The 24,058-nt window shown below is 39.7% G+C and overlaps 1 protein-coding gene across 6 annotated transcripts in view; it reads left to right on the forward strand.

The window, feature by feature from the left end:
• LOC108503471 (ubiquitin-conjugating enzyme E2 E1) overlaps nucleotides 1-24,009 on the forward strand; it is a 45,575-nt gene extending 21,566 nt beyond the window's left edge. For all 6 annotated transcript variants that reach the window (XM_017827419.1, XM_017827418.1, XM_017827417.1 and 3 more), the window contains 3 exons: nucleotides 14,721-14,853; nucleotides 22,028-22,175; nucleotides 23,105-24,009. In XM_017827419.1, the coding sequence (XP_017682908.1) occupies nucleotides 14,721-14,853; nucleotides 22,028-22,175; nucleotides 23,105-23,202 (379 nt within the window). In that variant the 3' untranslated portion in view covers nucleotides 23,203-24,009. The remainder of the gene's footprint in view (nucleotides 1-14,720; nucleotides 14,854-22,027; nucleotides 22,176-23,104) is intronic.
• Nucleotides 24,010-24,058: the final 49 nt, after the last annotated feature.

The following is a 24,058-nucleotide window of genomic DNA, read 5'->3' on the forward strand; positions in this document are numbered from 1 at the left end:
TGTCTTTCACACATATAATTAGTCTCTGGAATTTACTGTCACAGGAAATTATTGAGGCCAAGAACATAACAGAATTTTAAATAGAATTGGGTAGACGTGCGGCTACCGTGAATGTTCAAAATCAGTCTTATTAATTATTGTGGTCTGGGAGCAATGTTAAATCATGCTCCTAGGTTTAAACAACATTGAGATGTTGTGTCAGAAGAGCCGGCTTTTGTTTCTTCCAATTAAACTTACTTATACACTAAAATTTACTTGAATTCTGAGCATTGCACTGAAATCTCTTTGTCCAGTCCCAGCTTGTACATATGCAAGTGTTTTTCCATGTACACACCTGTCTTGTATCCCTTTGAGACTGGAAATCCTCCTCATGTATTGTCTTTGTCCCTTTTCATGCTTCTTTTCCGCATCCCTTTCCATATCAGCTTGTCCCAGGAATGGCCATTATGCATCATGTCTGATCAGGTTGCAGGGGAAAGCGCACGGAAATGACCTACAAAGTGAGCAGTAGAATCCGAAGACCTGTAAATGATTAATACCTACACAGAGCAGAGCCACAGCCTTGATGAAACTTGAGTATGCTGTAATGAGTGAAATCACTATATTTCTGTACAGGAAGTGATGATGGTAGCAGGCTCTTTACCATGTCTTGCCTTTTTAATAAGTGACACTTCAAGTTATGGGATTAATTCCACAGAGTGGAAAAATATCAGGAGTGAAGTAATAAATAAGTTAAAAGGTTATTATAGTTGACATTTATGCCTGCAAATCTCAGCAGGACTTTTAAACTACACAGTTCCTACACGCTGGAGCCAGGGAGGAGAAATATCTTCTTGATATGCTAAAGCATTTTTATTTTTAAAAAAAACAAAACACACCCTGACCAAACAAACAAAGAAACCCCCCCAAAAAAGAGACAAAAAAAAAAAAAAAAAAAAAAAAAGACAAGAAACCCACATCTGTAGATTCAGAAAGAAAAGAAAAAAGTGGTTGAGCAAAAGTGTAATAGAAACAATATTTAGAAATCCCTGGGCATTAGCCAAATATTAATGGTCTCCAAATTCTCTTATTGGGAGTGTAGAAAAGGTAACTTGAATAAATCATGGGGCTTTAAAAGAAAGAACCTTCAAATGCTTCCTGTAGAGGAGTTTAGCTCTCTGCAGAGCTCTGTGCTTTCTTTGTAAGATTCTACTCTCCTGTAATTATGTAAAAATTACAGTTGGATTAATGACAGAAGCAAAGCTTGTTGCTTGTTTCTAAGATGCTCAGCAGCAACACTGATTGATAACAAACTCTTAGAGTTTATTCTTCCATAAAGAATACAATATTTTGTCTTTTTGCAGGACGTAGATGCAACAAGGATGCTTTCAAAAATGTTCTTTGCTGACTGTGACAATGAGGAATGCCATAATTAGTGACTGGGCTAAGTGTGATGAAGTAAATTCCCAAGCCAAGTGCTTTGCAGCGGTCTGGCTTTTGCAGTTGCTGCTGGGGGGGTGGGTTTGCCAGGTTCCCAGAAGAGATTTCTCTATCCTGCCTTGCATATGAATTAGTTCTACTGAATTTGATGGAAGTTTTGTCATTGACTTCAACTCGCCCAGACTGATACAGAAGTACTGGCTTCTAGAAAGAGACTGGACAGATGCATTTGCCAACAGGATAGATCTTAACAACGAGTAATCTGTGGCAAACTTTGAAGTAGGGAAAGGAACTTACTCTTTACTTGTCTAGTGTTCATTAGGGACATAATCACCTATGATGATAAATCTTCCAGTTTTGAAAAAAGGAAGGGCAGTAGGTTCTTCTGGTGTGTGAATGAGAAAAAGGCTTAATACAAATACATACAAAGTAATGGTTTGTCTGTCAGCTCCTGTGGAATGCTGTCCACTTTTTGAGATAAACAATATTGAAGAAGTAGGCGGATTTTGGAGGGTAGAGGTGGAAATTATTAAAAAAGGATATGGAGGACTTCTCCTGTGAAGATACAGGGATTGTTTCCTTAAAAAAATGTTATATTTATTTTCCTATTTTTCATTCTCTAGAGAAAATAGATGGGAAGTTTATTTATTTTCCTCTGACTTCTAATACAAGAACAAAGGCATGTGGAATGAGATTAAAAGATAGAGAAATTTAATTTTTACAGAATGAAATTGGACACAGGGATTCCGTGCTGTATTAATTACTGAAGCCAGGAATTAAGCAAACCTCAAAAAGTCTGAGTTTTGCCTTCTGTGGAAGGCAAAACCAGACAGAATTACTGCAGCTTATTCATAATACTGATTTCAGAAAGAAAACATAGATGCCTGGTTTTAAGGCTCAAGCATTTACCACTGAGGGTGTTGCTATGGTAGGGGAAAACAGAAGACCTGGCAGAAGCCTTCTGATGCCCATCTCTGTCCTATTTGACACTGGAAGCCAGTGAGAGATGGAGTGTTAGAATAGGTGGACTTCAGATCCAGCCTGGTGTTTCCTGTATTTCTTTTGATAAGCCAGTAGAGTAACAGATTTTTCATTTTACCTGTGCTCAAAGTCTTTGCAGTAATGCTACCTCTGTTATACCAATGTGTGAACTGAACTTTATTTTAACATTGCTTTATATGGGAGAAAACTGTGTTTAGAAAAAAAAATCCTTGTAAGGCATGTTATAAAAAGGTTTGTGCAGTATGAAACACATTCATATATATCAGTATATATATGTGCAACCAAAGCACCTTTAAGAGTAATTTATAAAAGTATTTTCTGTTATATTTTTTTCAAAATAATATCTCTCTCAGACAATTGAGTCTTGAGCTGAAAATGAGGACACATACTTTGGTGTCTTACTCCAGTATTTAAGATTAAGATTGACTTTGCCCAATCAGATTTCAAGTTTGTAGTAGCATTAACTCATGGCTTGAAAGTTGCATGTGTGACATGAAGTTTTACATGTATTTATAGAGAGTGAATTAAAAAAATTAATTTTAGCATTGGTTAGTTTGCTACTCTGTTAATGATCTGTTCTGCTCTTCTGTGACAGAACAACCTCAGCAGAAGAGAATTATTTTCAGTTAGTTTGCCTTAACTGGAAAAAAAAGGAGTTGTCTCATCATAACTTGTAATTATATTGGATTAAAAACTCATTGTAAAATAAAAAAAAGAAAAAGGTCAGTTTTAGTGATGGGAGTTAGCTGCCCCTGGAAATTGTTTGTTGTTACTGATTCATTAAGAAGTCTGTTTCTGTGTTCTGTAAGGGTTTTATTTCCTGTCCTTTCTGAACTGTGATCTTGACATAAAAACTTAAATGAAGAAGTATCTGTATCATTTTGTCTTGAAAGTTCAGGTGGAATTGTCTGGATTGGCTAAGAAACTTTCTAACATAATGTAAATATATTTACATTGTAAACATATTGCTGTTTGAACATCTTTATTTCACTAAAAGGAGTATTTGAAAAGCCTTTTAGTGAAGAAAATCAAAGTGAATGAAGCTGCAGTGACTGGAAACAAATAGTTTTTCTTTGTTCTTACAGAGCTTTTCCCTACCTTCATACCCCAAATCCCTGTGATTTTTAGCTAATGGTAGATTTCTTTCTCTTCTTATATTGTTATCAATGTAAAATTGCATCAAGTATGGGTATTAAGGCTATCAGTTCTTCCAGGTGTTTTGCCATACTACTGTGTGCTATTACACTGTTTTCCTACTTGTGCCTAATTGGACGTGACGTGTTCTTTTTGTCTTCAAAAATTAATAGTGTAAAATAAGGTGCAAACTGTTCATCTATGTCTGTGTCAGTTATACAGTTCTGTAGGCACACCTCTTTATTTCTGCTGCTGTCTGTATGGAAATGGTTACAGCATAACATAAGCGGTGCTCAGCTCTCAAAACATACTCTCTCCTGATCTTGTCACTCTTGCTTTAAGGTGTAACTTGTAACAATGCTGAGGTTAACAGGTTAGAAAATGTACACTGCTGTATGTCTCTAAAACGCTTGCATGTGTCTGTGAAGTGTGGTCTCCTCCTTCTGCCTCTGTTTATGAAATATAGTAGAAAATCTCATGCTAGCACTATTACCAATTAATATGTTAACAGCATCCAATAAAAAGATGTAAATTTTTACTAAATTCCCCTAAGACCCTTCTTCGTGAACGTCTTGGATTGCCCAAGAAGTTTATGAGGGAAATACGTCTTTCTTTTTTAATGACTAGAAAAGCCTCTGGATCACAGGAATGTACATGAAATATTATTTAACATCAGTGGTTTTGGGTAATTAAAGGGTTTTTTTAAAAAAATTACATGGTTTTTTTTTTTTCCATGACAGCAAAAAGTTTGAATTTAGTTTAAACTAAGAATACTGGTGATCAGCCGAAGGAGCAGGTTTCCAAGCTGTGTGAGACCAGGAGTGATGTTGAGGAGGATGCCTAAACTTTTTGTGCTCCCTGGCAGCTCCCTGTTACCTGCCTATTGTGGTCCTCTGTCAGCAGAATTTAACTGCCACTCGTGGGTGTTGCCTTTCCAGCTTATTTAGTTGTTGCTAAGTCATCTCTCGTTGGTGGAAAGCAGGGAGGAGAAGACACCAGTTTTGGATTTCTTTGGTGTGAATGTGATGTGCTTTTCATAAAAGGTGTCAGTGATGTAATGCCCTAAGTTAGAACTATTATTGCCTGGCACTTCATTGTTAATGTTTCATTACATTTGGGAGAGACTTCCAAATAAAAATGTCATAAAGTGAAGACATTGGGAAGTTTGAAAGTCAATGATGTGGGAGTTTTTTCCTTTGGGGGAAGTTACTTAACTTCAGTTGCCAAATAGGGTTCTGAAGAAAAGAAAAAAAAACTTAGTTTGTGAAGGACTATATCTCCCCTTTAAGTTAAGGCATGCAGGACCCCAAAACTGTATACATTACATAGGAGCACTGCATAGTCCTCTTGTGGCTCCTAATGTGGATTAAATTTAATGTTCCTAATACTTTGAAAACAAAAAAATAATCAAAACTTTAGAAAGCCACCACAAATGTCTATGTGGGCTATCCTTACACATGTAAATCTGCTGGGGGAAAAAAAAAAAGAAAATTCTCTTTTAAGTCTCTTGAAAGTTTTGGAGATTTTTAAGCTTTTGCCCTCATGTAAGCCTCAGAATATTTGTAACTGCTGCAGTAAATGCTGATTAGCTATTGTGACAAGCTTGTGTCTGCAACTGTTATTAATGAGAACAACTTGCAGTGGTATATAAACAATTTTTAGTGACTGCTGTGTAGTTGGCTGGCAGCTGTGCTGTATTACAGTCTAGGTAATCTTCTTTTACTTAAAGAAAGTAAACTCTCATCTTAGATTTCTGATAAAATTTCTAGTCTGTACATGCCACAGTTTCAAAACTCAAAGGCAATGTTTTCAAATTACTTTTCTGCCAGATAATTTTGATGGTTTAGAATTGTGGAAAATCAGGAAAGAGATGCTCTAGGTATTGCAGCATAACTGAAAATATTTTGTTGTTGTTTTGAAAGCAGTAACCCAATTTCGGTTTTGTGTTGGCTGGTTTGTGTAATTTTGCTGTTAGCACCTGCAGTGAAATAAATTAATCCCAATGCAGTGATCTTAATTTATTTAGTTTAAATGTAGGAAAGGAAGTCTAATGGAGGTAAAGGAGAAGGGGAAGACATCTAGATTAGGTTTTTTCTTTTTCTTTCTAGGTTTCATGTATGATTAAGATATGTCCTTCGAAACATACTGTATTGATTAGCAACATAGTGTTAATGGTATCAGCATTGGTATGCTGATGGGAAGAAATATAATTATGTGAAGCCGAGATACTGGGATGGCCTGATCATTAAGTGATGTTGACTCTATCTGTCAGTGATCTAATGGGAAGGAGACTCTCTTGATGTTGATTGGCTGATGGATTTGGATTAATTTGTAGCATGTTTTTTGGGTTAGTTGGTTTATTGGTAGGTAGGTGGTGGGACAGTTTAGGAGCATGTGGTACATGAGCAGATTTTTTCCAGCTTAAAGTTGCATGTAAACTAGTAATCTTAAAATACTTCATCATCTGTTTTGAGTACAGACTTTAAACAGGATTCCTGCAGTTCAGTGCAAGAGAGACAGTAGTGCATCCTTTACCCTAGCAATGCCAGTGTCTGTTCACTTTAAAGTAGCCCTTTTCCTCCCCTTGGAAGTAAGAAAGGTAGCTCAAGGAGTCAGTTGGATGAAGCCACAAGAACCTTGTCCTTATTTGTTTGAGGAAGTTCGAGAGTCTTGTCTGCTTTCAATTTTCAGCATAGCAGGGGCATCTTGCCAAGTGTTACACATCATCTTTAACTTTCTGGGGCTGTTTTTTCCAAGCTGGTTTGTAGCTGCTGTTGCCCTTATGTTCTAACTCGTTTAGGGTATGCATTTCTTGATCTGCAGAATTACTAGTTATAATGAAATCAATACGGCAAAGTGATGATCAAGTCAAAAATAAACAGTCCACTATGATAGCTCAGTGCTGGATACCTGGACTTATGAAGTAGCTGGGATCCTCTATTTTTTTTCCTTGAGCAGGACAAGTGACTTGTGAAGAGAGAGAAGCCTCTAGATCATGTGGGTTCAAACTTAGCAGTTGTACACTTTATGTACTACAGAGTGCCTGAATATTTATGATGTGCTGGCTGGTTTTTTTATCTGTTTATTGATATCACCTTTCATATTCCTGTATTGATAGGGACAGAACAGGAGATGGGCATGAAAGGCAGAAACACAGATACAGGTCCCAGCTTGATTCTGGAATGGCAGGTTAATTGTGATGGATTTCTGTTTTCCCTAATGGATAAATCATGCTATTTAGGGAGGAGCCCTGTGATCATTCATTGTAGCACATTTAGGGCTGCTTATGGGCAGAAAGGAGACATTACTGAACTGTTTAGTTGTCAGAGGGGGTAGTTTCTGTGCCATGTGTAAAGAACCTACTATATCCCAATACGTGCCAGCAGGAAGTAGAAGTTTTGTTTTCTTTTGAGTAGTACACCACATTTGAGATTAGTGACACAAGAACTTTCATATTTATTAATAGTATTGATTGTCTTTTGTTTGTTTTTAATTACAGGTCTGTCAAATAGATGCTAGGCAACCAGTTAAAGAGTTTGCTTTATGAAAGCATTAAAATTGCAGAAACAAATAGATTTACTAGTTATATTTTTATACCAATTTCCTTCCATATACCTGTTGGAATGTGAAAAGGCCCCAAACAAATAGTGTAGTCGGAGAAATAACACATTTGTGAAACTGCCTGGTTTTGCTTACCATTTGTAAATTACACATCTGTGTCGTAAATACTAAATTTGGAAATGAGGTCTGATGTGTAGGAATTTCTGTTCCCATGTTGGCAGTTAATAGTCTGGTTGACAAATGGCAGGAAGGAAACTGATGTAAAAATAACACAAGGTTAAGTTGGGAGAGCACAGATGCTACCACCACATCTTCTTGTCACTTTAAGTAAGACATTGCTAATTGTTAGGTGAGTCAGATTCTCTGTTACTCTTTCCCAATTTGTGTTATTGTTTCTTGTACAGGGTATTATTTAATGGGAAATGCAAGGCCACATATGAGACATTTGAATTTAATATGTAGTTTTTGGTCATGGTGTCAACCTAAAACTAGGAGGCAAAAAGGAAAAGATTTGCATACGATGAAAATAATTTCATTGACTACTTAGTGTGGCATTTTCTGTGTTTGCATACTGTACATACTAAAGTCTCAGATTTGCAGAAACAGCCTCTCTGCAGTCAAGTTAGACACTAAAAATGTTCCTGCATGTAGGGGAACCACCTTCCAGTACTTTGCAGTAGAGAAGGCTAAGAAGAAGCCCCACTGCAGGGGAAAGTGGAAACCCTTGAGAGCTGAGCAGGCTGGATTTATTATCAATTTTGGAACCAATGCTAAACGGATTAATTTTTCTTGAATCTTTTTATGAGGACTTGCTCTTAAATTGGAGTGATTATTGTTAAACTAAATAGAGCTGCAGCACACTTCTGAGAATATCATAAGTCTCCTCCTGAGCTCCCTGAGGTCAAAACTGAGATTTTATTTTAAATCTTTAAAGCCTGGTTTAAAAATCAAACTCTGCAGTGAAATTGTTCGGGAGGGTTGGCCTTTTCACCAAGTAGTTTAGTAGTAATATTTTGCAGAGACTGAAATATTTCAGGTGAAGGTCCTAAATTTGCAAATACTCCTGGGCATTTCTGTTTCTGTTGTAATAGAAAAGGAGTGAGATCTTGGCTGTGATAAGACTCTTTGTTGTTGTGCGATCTTATTGCCAAGTATTTTTTATGTAAATTGGAAAACATAGTCCTTTTTTTTCTTCCCACAAATAAATCCTTCTGATCAGTTTTCCTTGAAGTCCCGTAAATCCCTGCGTAACACCTTATCAGCTCCATTATCAGAGCTATTTAGTTATTTATTTCCTTTTTTAACCTAGTAAGAAAGTAATTCACTGCACCACTTATCCTCCAGTTTAAGTTTTGTGCAATTTTTCAAAGCTCTTCAATTTTACGTTAGGCTGATACTTAAGGGAAAAGCCTTCCCAGATGCTAAACCAGAAATTTTGTGCCTGAAAATGAACAGAAGAATGATATTATTTCTAACACAATTCTCTGTTAGAAATGTGGGGTTTGTGAGGCACTTACACTTGTGCAATAATATTGTGACTACCATTTTAAATTGAAGACAGAAAGTACAATACTGTCAATGAGTTACAAGAAAAATAACAATATTTGCTGCTTTTTACTTGAAAACCATGCCCCGGAAGGTGCAACGGAAGGAAAACTAAGTTCTGTTTTTACAATTTTGTTTGGATTGCTGTAGCAATGTAACCTTCCATCTTTGCTCACTTACTTTTCTTTCCCTCCTTTGCTCTCTTCTTATGTTTTAACTAAACCCAGCTGCAACTTTTTGTCTTGCTGTCTTTTCCTTCTGTCTGTCATTGAGCCCGTAGGAATTTCACCTATGCCAATCCATCATTTTTAGCTAACGTTAATACAGAGGAGCAGCTCGGTTGCGCGTAATGACAGGGGGCAAAAATGGCCACTCTGATTCATGTAGGCACATGGTAATCCAGTATATTGCCTCTAACTTTCCATCATTGCACAGGAGGGATTTTCTTATGTTGTGATTTTTTTTTTCCCTTTCTTTTCCTTTAATTTCCATTCTTTGACTAAAAATGCAAGGCATCCCACTTTTAAAATACTTTGCAAAGAAATGGCAATTAAATGCATGGCCCCAGGTATCCTTTTAACTACTACTGTTTTGTCTATTTGAATTTCTTCCTAATAATTGTGTAATGTTTTAATGCTTATTTTATAATTGGAAAACCTGTGTAAGTTTCGTACAGGAGTCTTTGGATTGTATTCTAGCAGGCTTGGCATAGTGAGGTCCTGGCTGTGAATGGAGTGTCTTGGTGCTATAGTAATAAAAATAATACATTTTGGTAGCTAAAGCATATGCAGAAGGTGACAATTGATTTCTAAAATTAGAACTATGCATTAATATGAAGGTTTTGAAGTGACGTTTGGGTCAAAGGCTGCTTTTTTGTTTGGTTGGTTTTCACTCTGTTCTGTGACATTCCCATTTTTAACTCAGCTTGATTAAAGATCTGTAGAGCAAAATTTCTTTGAATGGGGGATTTTGTAAGTGTGTGTTTTTCAATGGCTAAATTGTCATGCTTCTTTTTGAACTGGTGATCTAGTACTTGATCACTCGGGTGATCTTCTGGGGTGCTTTTGCAATCTCTGCACCAGATTCAGCCTAATAATGTAAGTGAGCAAGTTTAGTGTGGACCCACCTAGTGAGTTACCAGCAAAAAAAAAACAAAAACATATTTAGCCTGGGGTTGGGAACGGGGTGGACTAGGAAGGAAAATCAAGGTGCACCAGAATTTCATGTGAGAATGATATGCTGCCTCGCTGGCAGTCAAAATTTCTAATGCATTTTGGGCTTGCATCTTTGGAGGAAAAAAAAAAAAGGAAAGGGGGAAGGAAATAAAGGGCAAGAAAGAGACCTAACATTCAACTAAATATTTCCCAAAGCTAGTAGGTGATGAGTCCATAATCAAGGTGCACTTCCGTGTTCAGCCACTCACTGTTTCTTACTACAAAATAAAGCAACAGGAAAAAAAATATTGATGTTGCTGTCATGGTTTGTAATGGTACAGCTTTATTTTGGAGATCATTAGATTCTCTGCCACCTTGGAATTCCCATGTGCCTTAGTATGTTGTTTGCTTTCTGATTTGAGCTATGTCCCTTGGAAAAGGTCATGTCTGCAGTGTTTTTAGAATTTATATTTATTTTCCCCAAGTGTGCAACTTCAAAACAGCTTAGCTGCTTGCATCAGGCTCTTCATGTTCAGGTCAAAATAGCCTCAAAAATAGCAGCTAGGGATATGAAGTAGTTGGAGTATGAGTTTGTGGTTTTGTTACTTGTGGTTTTAACTGAAACATATTGTAGGTTTTCATTAGCTGTTATTTCCTTAAGCATAACATGAAATTGCACTTCTTATCACCCTGATGGATAGCAGTCTCTGGCACTTTTTAACTGCTCTGCTAAATTAGTTAGCTTTTAAAAGGAATATATGCTGCTTTGATATATCAGGGTTTTAACCTAGTATCTGTACCATTTTGATTTATTTATCACTGCAGTGATCTGCTATTGTGTGTTTTCTGTATCTCAAAGAAGAGGAACTAAAGTATTTGCCAGCCTGAAATTTCACTAAAGGGAGCACTTACATTATCATTTGGTCAACCCCTAGAAAGGACCAGGTAGTTTCCAAATAAACTAGCATGTTGTCATAAACAATGGACTCTTTCTGAGTCATTCTCCTGGAAAGTATTGTTCAGTGTGTTCCCAGGGATTTTTGTACATTAGCTATATGTGGTGAGCACCAAAAAGTCTTGCCTTCCCTCCATGGCATAGGTGTACTTCAAGTGATTTGCCCGGGGGTGCCAGGGTGGAGGAGGAAGCTGAGTTTGTGTGTGCAGAGTATCAGGGTGGTATCACATAATGCAGGCCTGTGGTGGAGGTTGTACCTGGATGGCTTAATACGATAAAGCCACAGGCTGGGTGTTCTTGCAGACTATCTGTCATTTCAGCCTTTTCAATTCATGAAGGGGGGGGTATGTGTGAGTGTGTGTGTGTGTTCCCTCCACAAACACTGAATCTCTGAGGCACAGTCCTGTGTTTACCGTTGCTCAATACCACAAGGCATCTGCAGCTCATTTACTGAGGCATCGTTCTGTTCCCCAGCCTCTGCTGCAGGCATTTATAATTTACCTGTTTGGTTTTTAAGTTGAGAAAGAATATGGCACCTGCCAGCACAAGGAGGCAGAGCAAGATCAGATTTTTCCAAAGCAACACAAGGCTGGTTGGGACTTGACCGCTGCAGAACTTTGAGCCTGGTCTCACCTGTGCTGAGACTTTCTCTATGCCTTGCATTTACCAGGAGGTAATGCCTTGCATTTTCCTGCTTCTGGACTTGGAAAGTTAGGTAGTCCTTGAACAATACCTTGGCACTGTGTAGTTTCCCAAGGAGCGTTTCTGTCATAACATCTGTCCAGAGCATAAGCCAGCATCATTGGGAATGATCAGGAACAGTTGCTACAGTGGGTGCAGCACATCTTCACTGAGTATATCGCTGTTTTTCCGAGGAAGAGAGATGTCAGGTGCACTACTGCGTAACACGTGCTGCCTGGTAGGATAATAATGGTTTGGGATCTTTTCAGTCTTCTTTTGGATGTCATGTTTTACTCTGCATTACAGCTCTTTTACTCATTTCTTTCTTTGGAAGTGAAGAGGTTGTGGGCTGCTGAGTTAATACAGAAAGTTGTTGCTCTCGACGCTTGTCTTGCAGTGTAAACAATTTCTATTTAATTGGTTAAGATTGTCTTCCCAGCGGTCATATGTTGCACAGCTTCAAAGTGTTGTATTAGTAGATCTAAACACTTAATTTGAGCAGTGGTGACATGCATCAGGCAAGGTGGCAGCTGTGCCTCTGAGCCCTGTGTCTATGCATCAGTAAATTTCATTTTGAAGCAGATAATTGCAAGGATTTTAAACAAAGGATGTAATCTTTAACCTCTGATATCTCCACCAGAAGTTAATGCCGCTGCTCTTACGCTGTGGTCCAGCATCGTCACTTTTGTATTAAGTAGTAGGTCTTCATGAGCTGTTTGATATTACCTAATCCTAAATTAAATCTGGGCAATATTCTACTCTGAAGCTGGCTTGCCTCTTCCTCTTTCAGTCTTTCTTTTATAAGAAATCAATGTTAATGTGTAAAAATTGGACATGTACAGCTGTTTCACTCTGTTAATTGAATTATGAAAAGCTTAAAAGGTAAGCTTAGTACATCACTGTTAAAGCCTACTGATGTGCAACAAAGATGTTGCACTCTTAATATGGAGGTCTAGCAGTATATTACTTCTGTGCAGTGATAGCTCTAATTGGAAATCTAATAGGATACAAGAGATTTCTAAGACTATTACAAATGATAATATATTATTTTTTAAGTCTGTGGGATTTTTTTATTGACAGTCCTTTGGGCTGAAGCTGGAAATAAAATGCAGAATGTTGAAATATTTCTCGTTGGTTCAGAGGGCTGTAATCAGTGCTAATCACACATCACATTTCTTGAGTTCTGAAGTGCTCCCAGTTGCCAGTTCTCATGATAAAAATTCCAACAGTAAATCGGTGCTAACAAAGCTCAAGTACCTGTTCCCACTCGGTAGCTCCATCTTTAGGGGAGGGAGGGGAGGATGATCTCTGGTGCAACTTGCAGTAATGACAGCATGTCAGTAGGTTGCTAATGTATATATAAAGAGGTGATTCCTTGGAGTGGTGGCTGAGAGTCCCCCAGAGAGTCCTTTTCAGTAAGTTTGCACAGTTAAGTTGGTGTCTTTCCAGAGGCAGAGCTTCCTGTCGAAATACAACACTCTTCCAGTCTAATGCACAAGTGGTAGCTGGAGAGTACTGAGTGTCCAAATATATAGACCTGCATAGGACAGGGACAAGTCATTAAGGTGGAGTGGGATGCCAGAAGTGTTCAGGATAGAATGGCTTTTACTTTAATTTAGTACTGATCTTGAGCTGCACAAGGTTTCATGTTCTGGGGAGAAAAATCTTTCCCTCGTGGCTGGTGCATCACTTTACAGAGAATCTGTCTCCCTTTATTGCTTTCTTACATACTTTCCTGCCTCTGGAAGCATGCTTTTAGTTATAGCTTCACTATTGTTGAATTATCTAGCACCAGCATATTGTGAAATTTTATTATTAATCTAATCTGAAAATAAAATTTTAGGTATGATAACAGAATTAATTCCCTTTCTCCCTCACGATTCCCCTGCTGTCAAGAACATGTTCACCAGTACTGTGAAGAGCAGGGGAAAAAAATCATGTCTCTGATCACTGAAGTTACTTTGACAATTTATGTTTTCACAATTGTATTTCTATTTGTAACGTTGTTACTAACACTTAGCAATTACTCCGGTTCCCTGCACCTTAATCAAATGCATATTGTCATGTATATATTGAATTCACTGGATTGCCTTCCCTCCCAAGTAATACTGCTCCATGATTGTTATATTATAAAGAGAGCCTGTTTTTATCCTTCTGTCTTATAGTAGCTTTATTAAAAGAATGGGGAAAGAAGACCAAGGCTGGTTTTCATTATATTAGGAATGTTAAGATCCATTCCCTTCAGAACAAGGGGAGAAGAGGTTTCCAAAGCCATGGTACACCCATGATGGAAAAGGCTGTGTCAGCACCTCCCTGTATGCAAAGGGAGTTTTCAGTTCTTGCATCTTAAAGATAAAATACTACCATAGCAGCACAGAATGAAAGAGACAGCAATGGAGTCCTAAACCATTAATGGCTTTATTGGTTGAGCTGTACTTACGTGACATACGGCACACTGCAGAATACAGGTGTCTGAGGATCTCAGTAAAACTAATTTTCCACAAGCAGACGTTTGAGTTCTGCAACACCTTTAGTTTGTACCACTTGTAGTGAGCTGCTGGCAGGTTAGGGAGAATCTAGAGTTAGACAAAGCTGATTTGAGAAAGTACTGTTTTAATTCCCTTACAAAAGGCATTCCACAATGCAAATAATATCAATGGGGTTAAGTTCACTAGCCTCATTTTAGAAATCGATGTAGCAAAATGATAAAAGTGTAGAAAATTCGGAAATTTAAGAGCATCATTATGTATTTTTCTTCCTTCAGTTATACTATGAGCCTTGGTTTAGCAATAATGCAGGAATATATTTTAATTTTAAAGAGCACACAAGATAAAGGAAATTAACATAAGTCCTTAATTTATTTAGTATGGTCTTTAACGTGGTACAGTTCTATTAAGACTGAGAAGGAAGAGCCATTTCTGAAATACAGTGGGAAATTGTTCCTTGAAACTTAATTCTTCTGTTGTGTTGATAGTGTAGTATGTTTGGGAGTAGTTCTGGGCAGTGCTACTCTTATAAAGGCCAGGAGAGAGAGGCTGGAAACTATGCCCTATCCCTAGTTTCTTTGCTTTGCCAAGCAGTCGGGAACACTGATAAGTCCGGGTAAGATCTTTGAGATTTTGGAAGCATTCAATCTACTTTTAATCCCTGTCTCTACTTGAGGTTGTGTATGGAGAGTAACACTGAAAACTTTTTTCCATATCATACTTGAAGAATATTTATTTGAGCTGTAATCATATTCCTAAACAATTTTGTTTTTTATCTCTTAGTGCTGGCCCCAAAGGTGACAACATCTACGAATGGAGATCAACTATTCTAGGACCTCCAGGTTCAGTCTATGAGGGAGGTGTTTTCTTCCTTGACATCACATTTACACCAGAATATCCTTTCAAGCCTCCAAAGGTAAGAGACCTGTAGCTGATGCCTTAAGTCATGAATGCTCAACAGACCGTTGAGTAGCATGCAGTGTTAATGGAATGCAGCCCATTTGGAAGCCATTCTTTTTAAGAACAAACTTAAGCCCATTTCAAACATTACACAGGTTTCTATTAGCTAATGTTAACAGCTTTTCAAGTTCTCTTGATCGTTATTTTGGACCTTGTTTTCTTTTTTCCCTGCTTCTATTCATAAGAGGTCCAAAGCAATTAGTGCAAGCATTGGGACAGGACTGGGAAATTGAGAAGTAAATAAATTTGAGGAGAGGAGAAAGGCTACAAATACTTGTTTCTCAAACCACTTGGGTACTGTAAGCATAAGCTACGTGTGTTTTGGCCACTAAGGTAATATTTAATTAGTCCGTTTAGTTGGACACTTGTTCACCTATTTGTACAGTAACAAACTTTCTGTAGGTGTATTATATTTGTGAAGCTCTTACCTTCCGGTGTGTTTGTGTTCCAGTGTTATAAGGCAAATACCAGTGGAAGTGAATGTTATCTTGTGGTTCCAATACTTGGCCATGGGAAGAGTGTTAGGTTACCAGAAGAGGTGGTTGTGTATACACTCAGTGTTTGCCTTGTATCTGAAGGCATTTATGTACATGTTTAACTTTCTGCTTAAAAGTTGTTTGATTCATGAGATAAATGCCAACAACTGCCCCATCTTCAGACTTTGGTCTAGTCTGCAGTAGAAAGGATTTGTCATAGTTCAGGCCATCAGTCCATCTCAGCAGAGACAATGCTAATTGGTCATGCAAGACAAATCAATACAAGCTTGCCAAATTAAAGAAACTTTTTTTTTTGTTTTTCCTAGCATAACTTGAGGGTTTCTGATAGTATCAACAGGACCTTAAATTCTACCCCTAAGATAGGACTCTGATTCACAAGCAGCATGGTCCACCTTGGGGCATGTCTAGTGCTTTCCTACTGACATCTGTCTATCCCTTTTTGGAGATTCTCTGGCATCACGGATGGTTCTCTTGGGTTAGAACTTAATTCAGTTTAGAATAGTTTCTCTTTTTTTTTTTATTAGTTTTCATTGAATAATTTATTGTCCAACCAACTATATGCAGTTTATTATGTCATGAACCCAGTACGCATTTAAAGAGGAAGCTTTTTCATTCCCATGTGTGCTTTGTTACACCTTTGCTTTCTGTGCCACAGGTCAGAAGCATTTATCACCCCAGGCTTATCCAGACTCACTGCAGAATCATGAAATGGTTTGGGTTGGAAGGGACCTTAAAGATCATCTAATTCCAGCCTCCTTGCCATGGGAAGGGATGTCTTCCACTAAACCAGGTTGCTCAAAGCTCCATCCAACATGGCCTTGAACACTTACAGGGATGGAGCATCCACAGCTTCTCTGGGCAATCTGTTCCAGTGCCTCACCACCCTCACAGTAAAGATATTCCTCCCAGTATCGAATCTAAATGTACTTTTTAATTTTAAAACTGTCACTCCCTTTCTCTGCCCTTATAAAAAGTCCCTCTCCAGCTCTCTTTTAGGCCCTCTTTAGGTACTGGAAGGCTGCTCTAAGGTCTCCATGTAGCCTTCTCCAGGCTGAAAAAACCCAACTCTCTAAGCCTGTCTTCATAGGAGAGGTGCTTCAGCGCTCTTGATTGTCTTCCTGGCCCTCCTCTGGATTCACTCCAACAGGTTCACATGCTTCTCATGTTGGGGGCCCCAGAGCCAGATGCAGTACTCTAGATGGGGTCTCACGAGTGCTTGAGATTGCCCCAAGACAGTTACAGGACCTTGCACATGGCCTTCTTAAACTTCTTGAGTTTTATGTGTTTGAGCTTGTCCAGGAGCTACTTGTTCAGGTCTTTTTGCCTTCTCTGGCAGGTGGACCCCATCAGTGCCCAGCAGACAAGGTTTCTCAAAGCAAGTCCCATGGTCTGAGTAGCCAAACACCCAGCTGGAGCATCAGTCCTGTAACCATTTGTTGATTTGCCAGATGCAACTGGCCCTTTTGAACACTTTCCCTTTGACCAGGAGGGCTGATAAAAAAACTAACCAGTTCTTTCCTGTTGCTCCCAGGGCTCTGTAATCCTTCTTGACACTGCCAAGACTGCTCCTGGCTGTATCACTGGTGCCCAGGTGAAACAGCAGCAGTGGGCGATGGCCAGTGGACTGTACAGGGCCTGGAAGCCTGTCTGTGACATCCCTGTTATGAGCCCCTGGTGAGCAGCACATCTCTCTAGAGAGTACATCAGGTCTGCACACGGGCGCCTCCGCACCTCTTCAAAGACTCTCCTACTACTGGCACCTGATGCCTTCTCTTAGTTGCGCTGGTTGTTACACAGGGAGTGGATGGGGCTCCCTTACCCAGTTCCATGTCTTTCCTGACGTCATGGGTCTTTCCTCTCCAATCTCAGAGCAGCAAAGCAATTCTGCAGAGGCACGTCAGGCTTTGAGGGGAAGTCTCTTCCTTCTGCAGGTCCTTGCTGTGGCAAGCTTCATTCTTCTGCATTATTGGCCCCCCTCCCTTCCCTCTGTGCTGATGGGAATGCTTCTGGCTGCTTGACTGCATGCTGTGGGTCCGCTGCAGACTGAGCCTGGAACCAGCTGTCCAACTCCTGCTCAGCAGCCCTGATGCCACACAGCCTTCTCACTACCTCCTACAGCTCAACCAGCTGCTGCAGGAGGTCCTCCACCTGGGCACACCTTTTGCAGGCAGATCTGCTGCCTGTCCTGCCCCGGGAGAAAGGTCTCAGCACTGCCTTGAGCCTGAGGTCTGCACTGCAGCCTCTCCTTCAGCAGCTGCATCAGAATGGAAGCATCTGCCACTGCAGACAGTGCAGACGCCCCAGGCAGAGCTGCAGCCTTTGCTCTCTGAGTGCCCACATTCTGCCTTGAGGGTCAGGTAGGATCTCTTACAGGACCATATTGTAACTACTGGCGATATGGAGACAGTAGTAGTTATATGCTGAGTTCCCTGATGCAGAACTAAATATACAGTTATGTCATACAAGCTCGGCCGTGCTTTCTGCTCTGTGCTTCTGACAGGAATCTCTTTATCTTTGGATCTAAACCCTCACCCAGATGAAAAGAAGGGTGGGATTAAAAAAACAAACAAGCACCACTTAATGGGGCTTTAAAAGAGTAGTTTAGTGGCCATTCACTGTATTGTAGCAGTCTCATTTAAATGGAGTCTTTCATCTAGCAAAGTCCAAGTTGGTTTACAAACCACGTATATGTATGGAAATAAAATATATATAGCTTCAGTCACATTGAGATGGGATATAGGAGAAAGCATAGTGATGCTCTAATAGAAGATACTTGTGCTACATGAGTACTTCAGGTTTAAACAAAGAGCCTTTCTTCACTGCTTCTGTGTTAACATCTACACTAGTGTTAATAAATGGTAATGTGGAAAATATAATTATCCTATTGCTCTTGCTTTATTCCTGCTATTTTGTTGTTTTCAGATTGTCCCAACTACTTGCAGTGACCAGTAAATACTGTTTGTGGGTCATCTTGAAGTGCTAGGCTAATCTAATTACCATAGCCTTCCTTTATATGTATTTTAGGGCAAAAAATAAAGAAACAGCTGGTTGAAACAAAACCCAGTGTATGACTTCGATGATAAGCACTAGCAGAGCAGTAATTTTAGAATAGAGTAGAATGTCATTTTAAAAGCCTGAAAGAATGTAATTTTAAAAGCCTAAAAGCTCTGAAAAGATTAAACTCTGTAAAGAAAGAGGACTAGTTTCACTTGAATCTTCCTTGGTAAGCCTTGTAAAATCAGTGGAATAAAACCTCTACTGCCTCCTTGAGTCTTTGAGGACAGTCCCTCCTGTGGGCTGCCCCGTGGTGAAGTGCCTGTAGTTAAACATGTTTCACAACCTGAAAATGAAATGTCATTAAAGGATTTACTTTCTTAAATAAAGCAAGATGAAAATGGTCATCCTGGCAGGCTTCCAAGCCCTTAGGAATATGCATGAAAGAAGGTGTTGAGGCGTAACCACTGTTGACAACTGCTGTGTGGCTGATGAGCATCCTAGAGATGTGTGATAAAGGGTATACAGGTGCAGCCTTTGAGGACTGGGTCTAGCTCCAGCTGAGGGTTTGATTCAGTATGTTGGTGCAAACGTTTTTGGAGAGTCAGAGGACTGTGCTGGAAGTGATATTAACAGATTCCTGGAAGGATATAAAGAGGGACTGCACTACTGTAACTTGAGGGTGGAGAAATGAAAGGTCTTAAAATTTGACTTGGAAATACATTGCATAATACAAGGAACTTCAGTGGGAGAAATCTGATACAGGGACAGATACTCTCTTTCATGTCCTAAATATGTATAATGGAGTTCTTTTGCATTTATTGAGCATTCCATATACCACTTTGAAGATTTTAGTGTTAATCTGTTCTCTACTTTTTATGTTTTCTCATTTTGTGTGGTGTTCTGGTTTTGCCTATGTCTGAGATAGCAATTGAATTGGGCACATGCTGGGTGGGCCTGGATTTAGGAGAATCCAATAAACAAGTATAATTAGAATTTAAGAGTTCAGTACTTGTACTATTACAATGGACATTTCCCCAAGAGTTATATTATAGTTGGATTAGATTTCATTTATTGAGGTGAAAACAGTAGCTTGTGTTGACCTGGTGTGTGTGCTTTGATCATTTGTATTAATAACCTCTAACCACTTCCTTCTGCCCACTCCTATTCTGCTACTTGTGTAAATTAACCTCTGCTATCACTTCAGGGTAAGGTCGAGAATAGCTTCTTTTATGTGTTTTCAAAAGCTCTGCTTAACTCTGTGTAGTTACTGCATTAATGTAATCTCAGGTGGGACATTTCCAAAGGATTGTTCAGTTGCACTGTATTTTTCTGCTATTCTACATGCTGTTCTCTTTACTACCTTCTAAGTAGCTCAGTTTCTTTTGATTTTGGTCTTAATCTGCTAGGTTTATATGATTTTTTTTCCTCTTTAAGGTGTAATGAACATTTACTTTAAATATTTTTGTTTGTTTCCAAGAGGGCCTCCAATTTCTCACCCTCTTCCAGCTCCATTTGGGTTCCCTGCATGGCTGACTTTTGTACCGTCAGCAAAAATTGTAAATGGCAAACAGCTGGACTACATGTTTCTAACACGATCCCAGTTCTGACTTGCTGCTTTAAGTGAAAACAAATTTAGATTTTTCCCACAGTGTTTTGGTAGAGCTCCTCTAGCTGGAGAAAACTGCTTTTGGTGCCATGGATATATCCCTTAAGAATTATATCTTACGGTGTGTTAAAGAACCAGCATGTTCTGCCAATATATGGGAGTCCCTTCTTTTGTTTTTGCTTTCCCCTCCTTCATGAATAATAATTAAAAAGTAAGTCTTACTTTTAAAGGCAAACAGGATTCATGTTTTGCTCTCAGTTATCAGTCGACTGGACTGAGAGACTGCCTACAGAGTATTCAGCTTTTATACTGAGCATCAGGATTAACAACTTTCTGTCTTTACAGATTAGAACTGTTGACCTCTGGTAATTTGGTCCTTATTGTATCTACTTGGAAATACTCCATGCTTCCCCTTCTGGAAGTGTTTAATCTGTCAAATTCTTACCTCGTTTACATTTAGAGTCTTCTTGGAAGGAGACCAAGGATGCAGGTCAAATAGAGAAACACTGAGCAAGCAATGGGGCTGGGCTGAGGCTGCTCGGCAACCCAGGGCAGAGCCGTCACCAGCAACTGCAAATGCCACAAACTTCTGTTTTGCCCTGAACAGTGTGGGTTGGGGCAAGTACCGCAGAGGCAGGCCCGCCCTCTGCTCAGGCTGATGCACGTGGACTTCCACATGACTGTAGGGAGTAATTAGTGCTTTTCCTCTGAAGATTAGATGATCTGGGAAACAAAGGTCACTTTGGTTTCTTGTCTGCTATTATGCCTCTGAGGTTCCCTAGGTAGAAAGCAGCAGGGGTTCTTGGTTTTGGAGTGGCAGCTTGTTGCAGAAGGTGTGGGAGGATGACACATCTCTGCTCTCTTTCAGTCATTTCGCTATTCCCACCCATAATGTGCTAACCTGCAGGGATTCGGGGTTTCCTTCACTTCCTGTTTTAATCCAAAATCCAGGAAGCTCACAAGAAACAAAGTGTAAAGTCTCCCTAAGTGTGCAGTGTGGGTGTCTCCTGTGTGACAAGTAACCGCTTTTGCAAGTCCAGAAATAGCCTGTGTGCTCTGTGCATTGGGAGCATTCTTGATAACACTGCATGGATTCAGTGCACAGGGACATGGCAGGCACCAGGGTTTTGTAGCTGTGTCACCCCACCCTGTGTCTGCTTCCCAAACCGGTAAGAGCAAGGGTCACAGGCAAAATTTTTGCATCAGAAAGGCAGTAGAAAAAATGAAGGTTGACTGGCAGGTTTTATGTGTGGGCTGGTCTCATGTCGAGGTGAAGCACTAGTGTGTTCTTGTTACCCCGCAGGCTTACCAAGTGTGTTTTGTAAATACCCCCATGACCTATAAACAAACCATAAAATTTGCAGGTGTGGGTGTGGATAGCTGACAAATTTTGAGGATTTAGGGCATGAACCCACCAGCCTTTATTCATCCACATAATCCTAATCCATGTAAGTTCCACCAAATTTGTTGTTGCTGTTCATGCAGTAAGTCAGAGTAAGGCCTCTCTACGGGTCACATTGTGTTCTTCTGAAGCTGGCTCATGGTGCTTTTGTTTCGCTTTCGGGTAACTTCTGTGGCAAGCTGTCTCGCTCAGTCACGTCTCCCAGATTTGAAAATAGGAAAATCCAACTAATTTACCCTATTGCTGAGCTCTTAAGAGTGATGAAAGCTGTGATTCCAAGTGCCCAGGCATCTCTGGGGGATTTTACAAGTCCTTGGGAGCCCAGCAGGAGAAAAAATGCTAATGTTAAAGCCCTGGGCCCCTTTGCCACTGCGAGCAAAAACACAAAAGGTAATTAAAAAAAAAAATTAACCCCCCCCACATACTGGGTTTTGCGGTGGCCGTGGAAGTTGGCTCCTGAGACTGTTACTCATTTTTAATTTAAATCAGGCTCTTTTTGGTTTCCACCGCGAGAGGGCGGCGGCGGCCCGGGGAGCTCGGCGGTGGGTCAGCCCGGGGCCGCTGCTTCGCTCTCTCACGTTGTACCGCCTGTCCCTGCGGCACGGGTGCTCATAACCCTCTCTTGCAGGTAACATTCCGGACAAGGATCTACCACTGTAACATTAACAGCCAAGGCGTCATCTGCCTGGACATTTTAAAAGACAACTGGAGTCCAGCATTAACCATTTCTAAAGTTCTTCTCTCCATCTGCTCCCTCCTCACAGACTGCAACCCGGGTAAGTTCCCTGCATGGCCACGCAGGCTGCCTGCCACCTTGCACCCCTCCTGGCATCCAAATATTACATGGCCCTCATCTCACCCCGACGGCTTCAGCCAGCATGGCTCCAGCCTCCAGAGCAGCAGGTTTCCCTCTCCAGGGCAGCTGGAGAAGGGCTGGAGGTAGTGGACGTGATAGACCCAAACAGCCTGCTGTTCACAGCTCCTCAGGCTGACCCAAGAGGAAAGCAGCAGTCCTCCTCGTGCACATGAAAACTTCCTCTTCCAAACCCACCCTGGGTTTGGGTAAGGGTTGAACACTCTTTGCTGGTCTGTAGGGTTACAGTAATTCAGTAATGGAACTGGAAGAGCCACAAACGCAAACAGGGGATTAGCCTCTTACTTTCCATCATCCATTTAAAACCAGTGACCAACTATACCACAAGTAATTGTCACTGCTGCTCTAACCCACCCACTATCCACACTAGTTAAGAGGAATGTGTCTTGGTTTTCAAAGTCAATTTTACAGGTTGTATTTTTATATATCTGAAAATCAGAGAAACGCCAGATTTCACACTGTGTTATATATGCTGAACTTATTGGAACCTCTTCTTGAGATCTGATCTTTCCTAGAAGGCAGGTTTATATTGATACAAAGACATTTAGCAATGCTTTTAGAGGGAATAAAATAAACCTGAAATGCATGAATTGGTGAAAGTTATCAGTAACGCAAATTATGACTGATTAAACTCCTTTAAACTTTGTTGACATTTCACTCTATTAAGTTATAGATTAGTACATCACCATAAATACACAAAATCAGAGAGGATACAGACCATGTTTAAATTGTTACAGTGAACCTTACCTTGTATTAAATTCACAGTTCAGCTTTATTTTAAAGTTTTTATTTGGTAACTCGTCTAAAATAAGCAGTGTATTTCCTTTTCAGCTGACCCCCTGGTTGGAAGCATTGCCACTCAGTATATGACTAACAGAGCAGAGCATGACAGAATGGCCAGACAATGGACCAAAAGATACGCCACATAAATTGGATTTTCGTCAAACTCTTACATTATTCGTCTGTGATGGAAAGAGCTGCTTATGAATTTGAAGGGGTGGGAGGAGGGAGGGTGCTGGTAAAGAGTAGGGTATTTCTATAACAGATTTTATTCAGTCTTTTATTTCCTAAGATTTTGTTGTTGTAACTTAAGGTATCTTGCTACAGTAGACAGCTAGGATTGGGAATAGCATACTTTAAGACTGTAATTAGTTCAGCAATATTAGCTCACATATAGTACCGAGAAGAATGTAAACTTCTTAGACTTCTTTGGTTTTCAGTTTGCTTGCAATATGTAAAAGATTAAAACAGCTTAATTTTGTACAGGTACATAGGTTGACGTTTATGTAAAAGTCCTTTCAAGACTCTACACACTGTTTTTGCTTTTTGTTTGTTTTGGGTTTGGGGGATTTATTTTGTTCTGGGTTGGTTTTGTTTTGGGGTTTTTGTTTTGTAAAAAGATGTCAGCATTGTTTTCCCCTATGGGAGGTCACATTGGTATTTAACAAATCCTTTTTAAAGACTGTCATCTCATGATCTGTGATATGGAGAGGTGGATATATGGCCTCATATATGAAAGGAGAAGTAGTTAATGTATTATTTTATAAGCCAATCTATCTTTGTGAAAAGAATAAAGGGTTTAATCAGGACTTATGGTAACCTGTAGTGAAATACCTTAAGCTGTTTAACTGTAAGGTGTGGAATAGGAGTCACTCAGTGGATTGGTTGTATGTTGTGGGCTACTTAAGTCTGCATTTGTTACTGTGCTAATAAAAAGATGTTTAAAAAAAAAAAAAGAAAATATTTCTGCTTAGTCCCTTGCTTTCCCATTTTGCCAGAATGGTG

The sequence above is a fragment of the Lepidothrix coronata genome, unplaced genomic scaffold (genome assembly GCF_001604755.1).
Source record: "Lepidothrix coronata isolate B3197 unplaced genomic scaffold, Lepidothrix_coronata-1.0 Scaffold139, whole genome shotgun sequence".
In the NCBI taxonomy this organism is placed as follows: domain Eukaryota; kingdom Metazoa; phylum Chordata; class Aves; order Passeriformes; family Pipridae; genus Lepidothrix; species Lepidothrix coronata.